The sequence below is a fragment of the Vipera berus genome, assembly GCF_964194415.1.
Source record: "Vipera berus genome assembly, chromosome: 6".
Taxonomy (NCBI): domain Eukaryota; kingdom Metazoa; phylum Chordata; class Lepidosauria; order Squamata; family Viperidae; genus Vipera; species Vipera berus.
In genome coordinates this window covers 12,727,233-12,741,322 of record NC_138208.1, presented here as the reverse complement: position 1 = coordinate 12,741,322, position 14,090 = coordinate 12,727,233, and the positions used below count along the sequence as shown (strand labels likewise).

The 14,090-nt window shown below is 40.6% G+C and overlaps 1 protein-coding gene across 1 annotated transcript in view; it reads left to right on the top strand.

Moving 5' to 3' along the window:
- Positions 1-5,587, top strand: part of LOC308670240 (rho GTPase-activating protein 8-like) — a gene marked incomplete at its 3' end in the record, with an annotated part of 45,275 nt that extends 39,688 nt beyond the window's left edge. The window contains exon 13 of the mRNA XM_081331610.1: positions 5,390-5,587. Coding sequence (XP_081187736.1) covers positions 5,390-5,587 — 198 coding nt within the window. The remainder of the gene's footprint in view (positions 1-5,389) is intronic.
- Positions 5,588-14,090: the final 8,503 nt, after the last annotated feature.

Here is a 14,090-nt window from a genome sequence, read left to right as displayed (position 1 = left end):
ATGAAATTGACCAGTTCTATGAAGCCCTACAGCACCTTATAGAACTAACACCAAAAAATGATGTCCTTATCATCATGGGGGATTGGAATGCTAAAGTAGGAAGCCAAAAGATAACTGGAATAACAGGCAAGTTTGGCCTTGGAGTACAAAATGAAGCAGGGCACAGGCTGATAGAATTTTGTCAAGAGAATACGATGGTCATAGCAAACACTCTTTTCCAACAACCCAAGAGACGGCTCTACACATGGACATCACCAGACGGTCAACACAGAAATCAGATTGACTATATGCTCTGCAGCCAAAGATGGAGAAGCTCTATACAGTCAGTAAAAACAAGACCAGGAGCTGACTGTGGCTCAGATCATGAGCTTCTCCTTGCAAAGTTTAAGCTTAAACTGAAGAAAGTAGGGAAAAGCACTAGGCCAGTCAGGTATGAATTAAATCATATCCCTGTTGAATATACAGTAGAGGTGACAAATAGATTTAAGGAATTAGATCTGATAGACAGAGTGCCTGAAGAACTATGGACAGAGGTTCGCGACATTGTACAACAGGTAGCAACCAAAACCATCCCAAAGAAAAAGAAATGCAAGAAAGCAAAATGGCTGTCTGAGGAAGCTTTGCAAATAGCTGAGGAAAGGAGGGAAGCAAAAGGCAAGGGAGAAAAACATAGATATGCCCAATTGAATGCAGAATTCCAGAGAATAGCTAGAAGAGATAAGAATGCCTTCTTAAATGAACAGTGCAAAGAAATAGAAGAAAACAATAGAATAGGGAGGACCAGAGATCTTTTCAAGAAAATTGGAGAGATGAAGGGAACGTTTAATGCAAAAATGGGCATGATAAAGGACCAAAATGGCAGGGACCTAACAGAGGCAGAAGAGATTAAGAAGAGGTGGCAAAATTACACAGAAGAACTATACAAGAATGAGCTTAACGTCCCAGATAATCACAATGAGTTGGTCACTGACCTCGAGCCAGACATCCTAGAATGTGAAGTGAAGTGGGCCTTAGAAAAGCTGAGCAACAACAAAGCTAGTGGAGGTGACAGTATTCCAGCTGAGCTATTCAAAATCTTAAAAGACAGTGCAGTAAAAGTGCTACACTCAATTTGCCAGCAAATTTGGAAAACTCAACAGTGGCCACAGGATTGGAAAAGATCAGTTTACATTCCAATTCCAAAGAAAGGCAGTGCCAAAGAATGTTCAAACTATCGCACCATTGCACTCATTTCTCATGCTAGTAAAGTCATGCTTAAAATCCTACAAGCTAGACTTCAGCAGTATGTGGATCGAGAACTACCAGAAGTACAGGCAGGATTTCGAAGAGGCAGAGGAACTAGAGATCAAATAGCCAACATACGCTGGATCATGGAGAAAGCTAGGGAGTTCCAGAAAAACATCTACTTCTGCTTCATTGACTATGCTAAAGCCTTTGATTGTGTGGATCATAACAAACTGTGGCAAGTTCTTAAAGAGATGGGAGTACCAGACCATCTTATTTGTCTCTTGAGAAACCTATATGCGGGTCAAGAAGCAACAGTGAGAACTGGACACGGAACCACTGATTGGTTCAAAATTGGGAAAGGAGTCCGGCAAGGCTGTATACTGTCACCCTGCCTATTTAACTTATATGCAGAGCACATCATGAGAAAGGCAGGGCTAGATGAATCAAAAGTTGGAATTAAGATTGCCGGAAGAAATATCAACAACCTAAGATACGCAGATGATACCACTCTAATGGCAGAAAGTGAAGAAGAACTAAAGAGCCTCTTGTTGCGGGTGAAGAAGGAGAGTGCAAAACTTGGGTTGAAACTTAACATTAAGAAAACCAAGATCATGGCATCTGGCCCTCTCAATTCCTGGCAAATAGATGGGGAAGAAATGGAGGTAGTGACAGATTTTATTTTCCTGGGCTCCAAGATCACTGCAGATGGGGACTGTAGCCAAGAAATTAAAAGACGCTTGCTCCTGGGGAGGAAAGCCATGGCAAATCTAGACAGCACACTAAAAAGCAGAGACATCACCCTGTCAACAAAAGTGTGTATAGTCAAGGCTATGGTCTTCCCAGTTGCAATGTATGGCAGTGAAAGTTGGACCATAAGAAAGGCTGAGCGCCAAAGAATTGAGGCCTTTGAACTATGGTGCTGGAGAAGACTCCTGCGAGTCCCTTGGACTGCAAGGCGATCAAACCGGTCAGTCCTAGAGGAGATAAACCCTGACTGCTCTTTAGAAGGCCAGATCCTGAAGCTAAAACTCAAATACTTTGGCCACCTAATGAGAAGGAAGGACTCACTGGAGAAGAGCCTAATGCTGGGAAAGATCGAGGGCAATAGAAGAAGGGGACGACAGAGAATGAGGTGGCTGGATGGAGTCACTGAAGCTGTAGGCGTGAGCTTAAATGGACTCCAGAAGATGGTAGAGGACAGGAAGGCCTGGAGGAACATTGTCCATAGGGTCGCGATGGGTCGGACACGACTTTGCAGCTAACAAAACAAAACAATTTCTTAAAGAGTTTTGGCCAGCTGCCTAAAAACCAGTAGAAGCTGGCATAGGGCAGTAGACCACCTGCTCTATGAGCTTTAGAGTTGAAATGTCAGGGGAAGAGGAAGGAAATAGGATTTCCCCTTGCTTAACACAGTAGCTTTATTGCTCCCGTCAGAAAATTAATATTTTCCAAACCTATTATCTCTGTATTTCAGGGGACAGATACACACACACACACACACACACACACACACACACACCATTAATCACAAAATGGCTTAGTTCATCTCTATTCATCTCTAGGTGCACAGATTCATTTTATAAAAAAATTTGGGGGGAGGCAGTGGATGACTGTGGGATTTTTTTGTGCACGAAAAGTGAACCCTAATGCATTTTCTTAGAAAAACAGATGGTGCTCAAATGAAAATAAATTGCATCATATTCTTTCAGATTTTATTTTATTTTATTTTTTGATCCTTCATCCCTTGGCTGATCTCCTGATCGGAGAGCTTTGGTATTGTGTCAAAGAAACCAAGAGAACATAAGTCTTCTAGGTATGGAAGCCAGTGAGGTGACTTTGGGCCAGTCCTTCTCCCTCAGCCCAATAGTGAAAAAAATGTTGTTGGGGAAAAAAATAGGAGGAGGGGACTTTAGGCGTATTCTTCAGTTGATGAGAAATGAAGGCAGGATTAAAAATTGAATCAATACTGTTGTTGTTGAAGGAAAAGTCTTCATCATGGTTCAGACCAAGCCAGGAATAAACAATATGGCAACTGCTTTAGAAAGAAGGTTGCAGTTTATGGAAGAAAAAGAGAGAGCAAATGTAGGGAGTGGGTTTTTATACCCTCTGGGGCTCTTGAGGTTGTTTCCTGTTCCTGTCTGAGGCTTTGTATTTCCTGTGTCATGTATTTTGACCTGAGTATGAGTGTGCCGTTTTGGCATCTATCGGTTAATCCTATTATGTCCTGTCTTAGAGTTTGGGTGGGGTATGTAGATTTTAGATGTCTTTGTCTTCCTAAGCTTCTAGCTGGAGACCTCCAATCTTCCTGAATGGATTACCACATCTGCATTTCTACAGAGCTGGTTTCTGCTTGGGGGAGGGAGACTTGGGGCTATTCTGCCTCTTTTAAGATCCTTTGAGGAATCTTACTATTTTAATTTTAATATTTTTAAATATTTAAATATTTCCTTCTCTGGGCAGGGGTTGGGGGTGGGGGCTGGCTTTCCACACTGTAATAGCAAGATCAGGTCCAATGAAGACTTTGATGGGAAACCACCAAAAAATACCAGGCTCTCTGCTAGATGGTGGCAGTTAAAAGTCTTTGGAATGGAGTGATAGCCAGCCGCCAGTATTTTGTTAAAAAGCCACACCCGTCATGTAGTCACCAGGAGCCAAATTTGGTTGAAAAAAGATGACTTTTCTAATTTTCCCTTTGCGGTGAAAAACCTTGTCGCGATTTTCCTCTTCACTGAAGTTTTTAGGAAAAAGAACATGTTTTTTTTTAACTAGGATTAACTACTGCTTTCTTTTGCTGTTTCTGGAATTATTGTTATTACTACTTTACAACCCGATCACAGTTCTTAATAACAAGTAGCCAAGGAATGGTTTTCAATGAAAAATGTGGCAGCTTTTAGAAGGTGGGCTCTGTCTAGGACAGGGGTAGGCAACCTCGGCTCTTTTATGACTCATGGACTTCAACTCCCAGAATTCCTGAGTCAGCTATGCTGACTCAGGAATTCTGGGAGTTGAAGTCCATGAGTCATAAAAGAGCCGAGGTTGCCTACCCCTGGTCTAGGAGTTTTTCCTTCTGTAACTGTGACTAAGTAGCTCAGTTATGGAAATCTCTCTCTTCAGGGGCCACCTGGAGAATTTGGGACTGAAACTGCACGATTCTGCTAAAGTGCAAAATTAACAAAATTCTACCATCATTCATAAAACTTGCCAGCTGTAATCTTCCACAATGTTAATAGTTTTCTGCATTCTCTCACTAGAGCCAAATTGCACTAAAAGGGACCCGATTCCCAATTCTGCGGCCCTGTTTCTCTCACTGCTACAAAAAGTTAGCAATTCCTTCTGTGTTCTTGTACCAACATTACTGGATGAATAAATAGCAGACCATTTTCCTATTACAGACTAGTTGTTAACCTGTCATTTTACTAAGAGACAACACCTTCCTCAAAGTTCATTATTTGGCTGGTTCTACCATAAATAAAAGCTGCTTCCTTTTCATGGCATGTAAGTGGTTTAATAGTATTTGCATATTTGTTAAATATATATGCCATCCATCTCACACTGAAAAGTAACTCTGCTTTTCATACTATTGTAAAAAATATATAAGATATATGCTATATCAGGAGTCTTCTAACTTGGCTCTTTTATGACTTGTGGACTTCAACTCCCAGAATTCTTCAGCCAGACATGCTGGCTGAGGAATTCTGGGAGTTGAAGTCCACAAGTCATAAAAGGGCCAAGTTTGAAGACCCCCATATCATATATTATACTAGTTTGTTACTATTTTTATACTATATAATGCAGTATTTAAAGAATACAGTTTTAAATATATATTTTTTCCAGACAGAATTATTCCTCTGTATCCTATTAGAGTTCTTTTCCCAAGACATTCTGCAGAAGTCATATTCTTCCTGTATGTTTAACGGTTACATTTTCTTTGATTTTAGAAAAGCATGAGCTTTATTGGTTGGGAAAATGTGTAAATCATAGAAAAATAGATCTTTTTAAAAAAAATTCAAAAAAGGCTTTGGTGCATTGTGCATGCAATGTAGATTTAAAAGGGATCAGCTGCAGTTATGGTCATTATCTTGAGTTTTTTTTAAATACTTTCTGCCCAACACCTGCTAGATGTGTTGTATATGTTCTGATTTCTATGTCTTTCTTTCTCCAGGTGTCACAGGAAACTATTTTCAACAAAATGACCAGTTCTAATCTTGCTTGTGTCTTTGGCCTGAATTTAATCTGGCCACCCAACAGTGCGCCATCCTTCAGCACATTGGTGCCTATAAATCTTTTTGTTGAGTTGTTGATCGATTTCTATCCCATAATCTTCAGTTCACGAAACGTGCCTGGCGAATGCTTGCCTTGAGAATCAAAAGAATGGGGACTGTAAGGACACCCCCGCTCTCCTTCCCACACTCTTCTATGCAAGGCAGGGGGATGAATTCCCATGTTACAAGGCAAGTATCGGAGGAGGAGAGCCATGTTGGTTTAAGGGAGCAAAACAAATCAGGAGTCCGGCAGCCCCTTTTCCAATCCATTATATTTTTATTAAACAGTAGCAGCTTTTTAGGAGTTCTGTTTTGTTTGGGGTTTTTTTTCTGCACTATCCACCTCCCACTCGTTTGCTTAGCTCAGCATCTGTGCTCAGACAATTCTCTTGCTTTGAGCCACCTTCCTCCGTAAGCCCTTTTAAAAATGCATGAAATCACCAATCGGTTTGTTTTTCAGGGACATTAATGCCTGAGCTGTGAGTACTGATTGAATGGTAAATCCAGACTTCCTTCGCCTCCCTGGGAATAAGACAGGGATTTGAAATGTGCATCTGTTGTGTTCCCCCCAGAGTGCTAGTGGCTGATTGGACTGATTCTGGGCACGGAAAAACAGACAGTATTACAAAAGTTTTGAATTGCATTCAAAGAACATTTAGAAATTTGGTTCTGCATTGCCCCTTTGCTTCCAGACGGCTACACCTTAAGAGAATTATGTTTTCCGTGCAGCACATGCCAGGAATTAAATGTGCTGTTAAATCAAGCCTCATGAATTATTCAAGAGAGTTTATAAGAAAATTTCTGGTCTGAGAAATATGTGTTTCAAATTTCCCCAACTCTTAACAGAAGTCCTGGCGATGTCTCCCGCAGTGACTTTGATAACAGTTTCTCTTTACAAATGATAATTGCACAATTCTAGCTTTTGTGAGGCAAGGCCCCAGCGAACTCATCCCTGATTATCGAAGAGCAATTTACAGACCATTTCCATTGCAGAAAAGAAGGTGATTACCAGGGTAATCTGCAGAAACAGACATGCTGCAGTTGGACGAAGGACAATTTTTTTTTAAAAAAAAAGGGAATTGTAGCATGCAAAATCAAAACTTTGCCCTTTTTTTTGCCTTTGAAAGCTGGTGACTGACAGCACATAAATGGAGGTAAATATTGCAGTTTAGTTAAACCACAGGGGCTTTAAAATTGTTGCAAGATTTGCCTGATTTTTTTAGAAGCTTCCAAAAAGAATCCGTGGAATTGAATACTTTTACTGCACCAGACTTGACAAGGAAAATGATAGAGTGCCTTTTTTAAACATGTCCCTGCTGTTAGAAAAAAAAATAGAAACAAAGAATGATCTCTCCTAAGATATTTATGTTCTATGTGCAAATTGGGTAGATAGTGGGCTATATTTCCATAAATTACTTAGTCCCTTTGCAAACAAAGATACGTTATTTATTGATTTTTCTCTGAAACGGAAGTGTTACTGATTTATTTATTTTTTTTGGTGAGTTTTGAAGGGAAATCTAGAATATGGGCTTATTGTGGTCAGGCTGGTGATTTCCCACATTGTAAGAAGGGAGAAGAGGCAAAGTAAATGCCCAAATCATGGTCTGGATTTACTTAAGATTTGTAGGTGGTCCTTGGCCGGAATGTGTCTGTAGACTCAGAAAATGGAGTCTTCCAACAAAAAATGATCCCAGCCATCCAAACAAGTCTAACGAAAAGGAATGAAGTCTGTGTCACAGTCAAGAAGACCTAAACCCAGTTGAAATGCTGAAGCAAGACCAGAAAGGAACAGTTCAGGCTTGAAAAAAACTATTTGTCAGGGACGGGCAGGGGGTTGGACCCCCAAGGTCACTTCAAGCCCTATGATTCTGTGAAATATTGCTGAGTCAAAGTACTTCCTCATTCCTCTGATACGATTTATCATCAGTTACAGGAAGCGGTTGGTAGCTTTAATTGCAACTGAAGTTGTTGCAACCAATAATCTAATAATAATTTAATGTGGCAGTGCTTTTCCATTCTGGCACGTTGCACGTTTGATGACTTTGAAAGGCATGTTGGATGTTGACAGATGTTCATGACAGCTTTAATAACATTTGGTCACACACGCAAAAAAATAATAATAATCCAAAAATCTGATAAGGAGCCAGTACTTTTCACAAAACATCACCATGACATGGAATGAATCCAGTCATTCAAGCAGAACATGTGGTCTCCACACACCCCTGGGAATATGTGAAGTAGACTAGAGCCAGCCAGAAGTGTCTAGAAATGGTTGTCCTAGCTCAAATAAAAATCTATATTTCTTGGAAACACTTTGGAAAAACCAAGGTGGCTTTTTCTGAACCCAAACCAGGAAGCAGGTTTACTTTCCTGGCACAGCATGTGATGAATAAGAGCAAGGAGTTAAGGTTCTTATTTTAGAACAAATAAATTGACGGAGATGTGGATGTTAAATGAGGGGATGATAATCAAAACATTTGAATCAATGGCATCTATTAAGCAGGATAATTTTAGCTTGGAGAGTTCAATGAATGTCAACATTCAACAAATGTCACTGGAAAGATAGGGGCTGATGATAATTAGACTACGGAAAACAGCCCCTGCATTTCCGCTGAATCATTGTGGTTTAAGAAAGTGAACAAATGAAAGCATGTATGAGGAATGGCTTTTGATAATCTGATATGTTTAGTTGTAATGATTAGGTCAGGGATAGGGAAGCTTGGCTCTTTTATGACTTGTGGACTTCAACTCCCAGAATTCCTGAGTCAGCGTGACTGGTTCAGGAATTCTGGGTATTGAAGTCCACAAGTCATAAAAGAGCCAAGGTTCCCTACCCTTGGACTAGGTCAACAATTTTTAAGTCAACACAAAATCAGTAATTAATGTATTTAAATCTCTTAAGCAAAGAATAAAAGAGTATCTGTTTTGGAAATAATTTGAACAACTCAAGCCTATATATAAATGTCAGCCTTATCCTCTAGGACAGAGTTCCCCAACCTTTCCAGCTTTTTGGACCAGCTGGTGGGGGGGAAGGGGACCGTTCCGTGGGGGACGTTCTGCTTGGCAACTGGCTCACTTTTATGGCCAGTTGCAGCATTCTGCAGTCATGTGATTGCAATTTACCATGTTTTTAGCTGGTCACTAGCCTTTTCGGACAGTGAAAATACACGAATTCACTTAGCAATCACAGAGTTCATTTAACAGCCATGATGTTTGTTTAACAACATTGCAAAGACAGTTATAAAATCAGGTCTGGTCACGTGGGTGTCTTAACTTACAAATGTCATGACTTACAACAGAAATTAGGACTATCTGTAGCCCTAACTAACAACAGGGAATGTTGAGTCGGGAACTGATGTCCAACATCTTAAGGCTGCCAAGGTTGAGGAACATTAACTTAGAAGATTAATGGATTCTGATGGGAAGTCATGTGGTTGCTTACATTTTTGTAAACCTTTTGCCCTTTGATAAAACCTAAGATGACCCTGTGGTTTCTGGCAGTCCAGTCTACTATCACTAGTCAACTGACCCCCCCCCCCCACAAGAGCATAAGATCTGGCTTCACACAGGCCCAATTCTACAAGATTAAACTAATTTTAATTCTCTATTTAATTTAAAAAGGTAAAGGTAAAGGTTCCCCCGCACATGCGTGCTAGTCGTTTCCGACTCTAGGGGCCGGTGCTCATCTCCGTTTCATAGCCGAAGAGCCAGCGCTTGTCCGAGGACGTCTCCGTGGTCATGTGGCCAGCATGACTAGACACCAAAGGCGCACGGAACGCTGTTACCTTCCCACCGGAGTGGTCCCTATTTTTCTACTTGCATTTTTACGTGCTTTCGAACTGCTAGGTGGGCAGAAGCTGGGACGAGTAACAGGCGCTCACTCTGCTACGCGGCACTCGGGATTCGACCCGCCAAACTGCCGACCTTCTGATCGACAAGCTCAGCGTCCTAACCCACTGAGCCACCGCATCCCTTCTATTTAATTTACCTCTCTGCAAAAGGAACTTCTTGCTGAAATGTTTCTATACCTTCTAACTCTAAGACTGAAAGTTCTAGAGATGCCCTGAAAAACAGGACTTCTTTAGATAGTTCATCTGTATGGTTTTTATTTGAGCAGACCCATCAATGGCATAGAACTAGCAAAAAGTGGCAAGCGGCGATTCCCTCATTGCAAGTTCTCTGCCAGGAGTGAGATTGTGAAAGTGGTACTGTAAGAAGGGGTGAGTGAAAAAATGATAGTCTCTCTGCTTTGTAACGACTACTCCAGGAGTAGGCAACCTTGGCTCTTTTATGACGTGTGGACTTCAACTCCCAGAATTCCTGAGTCAACATGGCTCAGCTTGGAAACCTCTCCCTTTTCCCTCAGCATGGCTGGCTCAGGAATTCTGGGAGTTGAAGTCCACGAGTCATAAAAGACCCAAGGTTGCCTACCCCTGGACTAGGCAAACTTAGAAAAATATATGTTGGAATCTGCAACATATTTTATTTTAGAGTGAATGGCTTGCAAAAATATTGGAATAGTCCAATTTTTTCCTCAAAATTCTAATCTATCAAAGTAGTTTTCTGGAAATAATTCTTTGGTGGCAGGAAATGATTCAGTTTGTTCCAGAGGTGATCTAATCCCATTGCCTTCCAGGGGGCTCCAAAGAAAAATTGGAGTTCCCTAGATTGTTCTGTCCTTTAAACAAGATGTTTTGTATATCCCGTGCAGGTTATAATTTTGTTATAACCAGGTTAACCAAGGTTATAACAAAATGACCATCTATTTCATAGAACAGCCTAAGTACAACACCTTGCCCAATATTCTTATGACAGCTTAGTTCCTACATTCTAAAAATACATCATTGCTTTTTTTTAAAAAAAATTATAAACTCAAAGAAGAGTTTATATCTTCCTCAGTAATAACTTGGACATTACATGAAGCATATTAAACCTCAGAATATATCGTCTGTGATTCAGCAGAACTTGAACATGCAACAATATGGGTCTATTTTGTCTAACACCAGCTTTTACATTCTCCAATCCTGAGTAAAAATCTGAGTAAAAATCTGCAAAGAGGTTAAAGTTTCCTTAAATGCACAGATAAAATGGCAAAAGTGAGCGAAGACACTTTGATTGTATGATGGCATCGAAGCCTTCCTAAATTTTCACTGTGGTTGAGAAAATATCCTCAAGAAAGTGCAAATAAACTAATTTGAATCAGTTACACCAGGATTTCCGGGTGGCTTCAAAGTCTTGGAGACTCCTTGGGACCCGTGTTGATATAAACTTTAATCATCTTTGTATAGTGAAAACTGGATTGCAGGAAGAATGAAATGGCACCTCTTTGAGGCTCTCTAAAAACGGAGGCTTCATTTTATAATCAGGATAATAAAGGAAGCAGATGAAAAGAAATAGGCTTCTGTCTGACGTGTTGCAGCTTCATTGGGAATAATGCCTCTCTTTGTTGCATAGTTTGTTGCTTTTTCATTTAGGTTTATTTTTTCCCTGCAAAATTACTCACCTTTTCTGGCTTCAGCACATCGCATAATGCTGTTCCTATTGTGGCTTTTGGGGGACAGGTTGTCCTGTTCGGTGGGATAGTAAAGGACATCTAAAGTCAAATTTCACCCAAGATTTCAGCCCTGAGGTTGCAGTTCAAATACATGAGATTTTAAATAATATCTTTATCGTCGCTTTAAATTTTATCCAAGATCAAGAATAGCCCATCCTTGGATGCTTTAGTTTGCACAGATGGACTTGGTAAATCATGCTAGGAATAAGCCATAATATTTTCATGCAGGGTTTGCATTAACTATATAATAAATAGGGAGCATTTTAAGGTACACCACTCTCAATCCAACATATATCAACATAATCGAAGTATAATTTGACTCCTACCTCAGGGTCCTGACAGTTGAAGAGAGAAGAAAGGAAAAATATGTCGAATAGAATTCCTCTGATTTTTCTTTTAAATGCAAAAAATGATTTTTTAAAAATACAGGAAAGCAAAAAAGTAACAAAATGGATAGCAGTGCTCTTGAATGGAATAAAAGAAGAAAAAACACGCACTTCAGGATGCTTTTCTTAGCATAATGTCTAAATGTTTGATTTTATACACTAGTTATGTCTTGTAATTTCTCAGATACAACAAAATCTTAGACCGCTCCTAGAAAAATAAATGACTGAAGTTAATCTGAAACTCCCAGCTGTGCACAGATGCACTGCTATGGCTTTATCCCAAAATGCATCAATGTTTTTTTCTGGCCAGAATCGCCATTCAAATTGAGGCACTTGCCATAATGTCTTACAAGGTTTGAAATTCCATTATCGTGAACCAACACCACACCAGAAGTCAGCATGCCCCGATGCTTGTTATGGATGGCTCGTTTTGAGTTTTCATAATGTTTCACAGTAGACTTCTGAATTGATGGTTGAACCACGCTCCGTGAACTTCACTAGCAGTACTTCTCATTTGGCGGGCTTTTCTATGGCACCACTTCCGGTGTGGTGTTGGTTCACTAAACTAGGGCTTTTCAACCAGTGGGTACCACCTGTGGTACATTGGCACCTGGCAGGTGGTACACGACCATCCTAGAAAAGTGGTAGCGGGGTAGGAGAATGAGCTGAACCAGTGGCAGCACCGCACAAGCCTGAGCAAGAGACGGCTGGAGCTGCAGGGCTGTCAGGGCTCGGCGGAAGCGCCAGGATCAGCACTTCTTCGGGGCTGTCAGGGCTCAGTGGAAGTGCCAGGATCAGCACCAGACTCCAGCTGGAGCTCGGCGCTGATCCTGGCACATCTGCTGAGCCCAGAAGAAGCACCGAACAGCTGGAATGTTGCAGCATCTCCAGGGTCTTGTGATTTACATTCAGATGCTTTGCAACTGATTCATATTTATGACGGTCACAGTGTCCCAGGGTCATGTGAAGTGACCAAAACCTGCTGCAACCACCCAGCAAAGGGGGGGGAAATAAAAACCAAATACCCCCCACCCCACCCCACCCCCGCTGCCAATCCTCAACAGAAATATCACAACATTGAAAACCTTGGACAGGAGGAAGAGCGCCGCCAGGTGGGCAGGCAGGTGTCTTGTTCAGCTGTGGCTTGTGGGGCACTTTTTTCAGTGCCATTGTAACTTTGAACAGTCACTAAGCGAACTGTTGTAAGTCAAGGACTACCTGTACTTCATCACTTTTTTCTTTTCTTTTCTTTTTGGTCATCAGGTTTTTGACACCTTGCTAGGCAACTGGTGGTACTCAGATGTTGCCATATCCTAAAAGTGGTACAATGGGTGAAAAGGTTGAAAAGCCCTGCACTAAACCCACCCAAGAACTTTTGAAGCAGTTCTGTTGGGATGTTTTTGATCTCACACACACACACACACACACACACAGAGAGAGAGAGAGAGAGAGAGAGAGAGAGAGAGAGCGCCCAGATTTGGTGCTGAGTGACTAAGGAATTTCAAACTTTGTAAGACGGTATGACAAGTGCCTCAGTTTGAATGGCGATTATGTCAAAAAGTAATGTAATGTAGATTTCTAATGTGTATAATAAAAGTTCTGTATCTGCGAGTCTCTAATTGATAACTAAATGGAGGTTTATTTTCGAATTGCCCTCGTATTGTGGCGACCCAAACTGAATGCAGTATTCTAAGTGAGGCCTTACCTAGGCATTATAAAGTGGTACTAACACTTCATGTGATCTTGATGACCTCCAAGGTCCCTTCCAACTTATTATTATTATTGCTGCCTAGTATGCATGGTGGCTGACATCCAATGCTCGCTCATATCTAAATGATTGGCCACTAGGACTCCAAGAATCTTCTCACAGTTACTGCTATTGAGCCAGGATTCACCTAATCTAAATTAAAATATAAAACCTTACTGTTCTCACCAATGAATTTCATTTTGTTAAGATAGGGCCCAGTGTACAAGTCTGTCAAAATACATCTGGATCTTGAGCCTATCTTCTGGGATATTGGCTATTCCTGCCAGTTTAGTCTCATCTGCAAATTTGATGAGTTCCTCTTCTATTCCCTCTATTCCCCTTCTATTAAGAAGACATGTAGCCTGCCCCAGCATTTGCATTCATCTGTAATCACTTTACCTGCTCTCATCTGTCCTATTGTAGGCTCTGTTTTAAGCACCTCCAGCTTCTCACTTGGATGATCGGGGGAAAAACATGCTGAAATGGGTGTCAACAACTAAAATTGAACTAAAAAATATATCCAGTAAATAGGTAAACTCAGCCATGCTCGTAATCCTATGCAATCTAAATATGGTAGAAAATTCAGTATTTCACCCACTGGGAACTTTTGAAAAGTTTCAGTTCATGTGAGATTTATTGGGACATCTCAGAAAATCAGTTTTTAATCTTTCTAATGTACAGCCCACTATTCTTTTTAACAAATTTTCCACTTCATAATGTTTATGATGTCTTTTAATCACTTATAAAAAGAACCATTTTAACCATTTTGGAAATGTCCCAGGCTTGAGATGTGATCCTTTTAAGCCTGGAACATTTCTAAGTGTTGGAATAATGTCCAAATATTTCCAACAAAGTTGGAAGAGTGTTTGATCTAAAAACAGAGCATTTTGAATTTGAAAGATTTGGCTTATGAT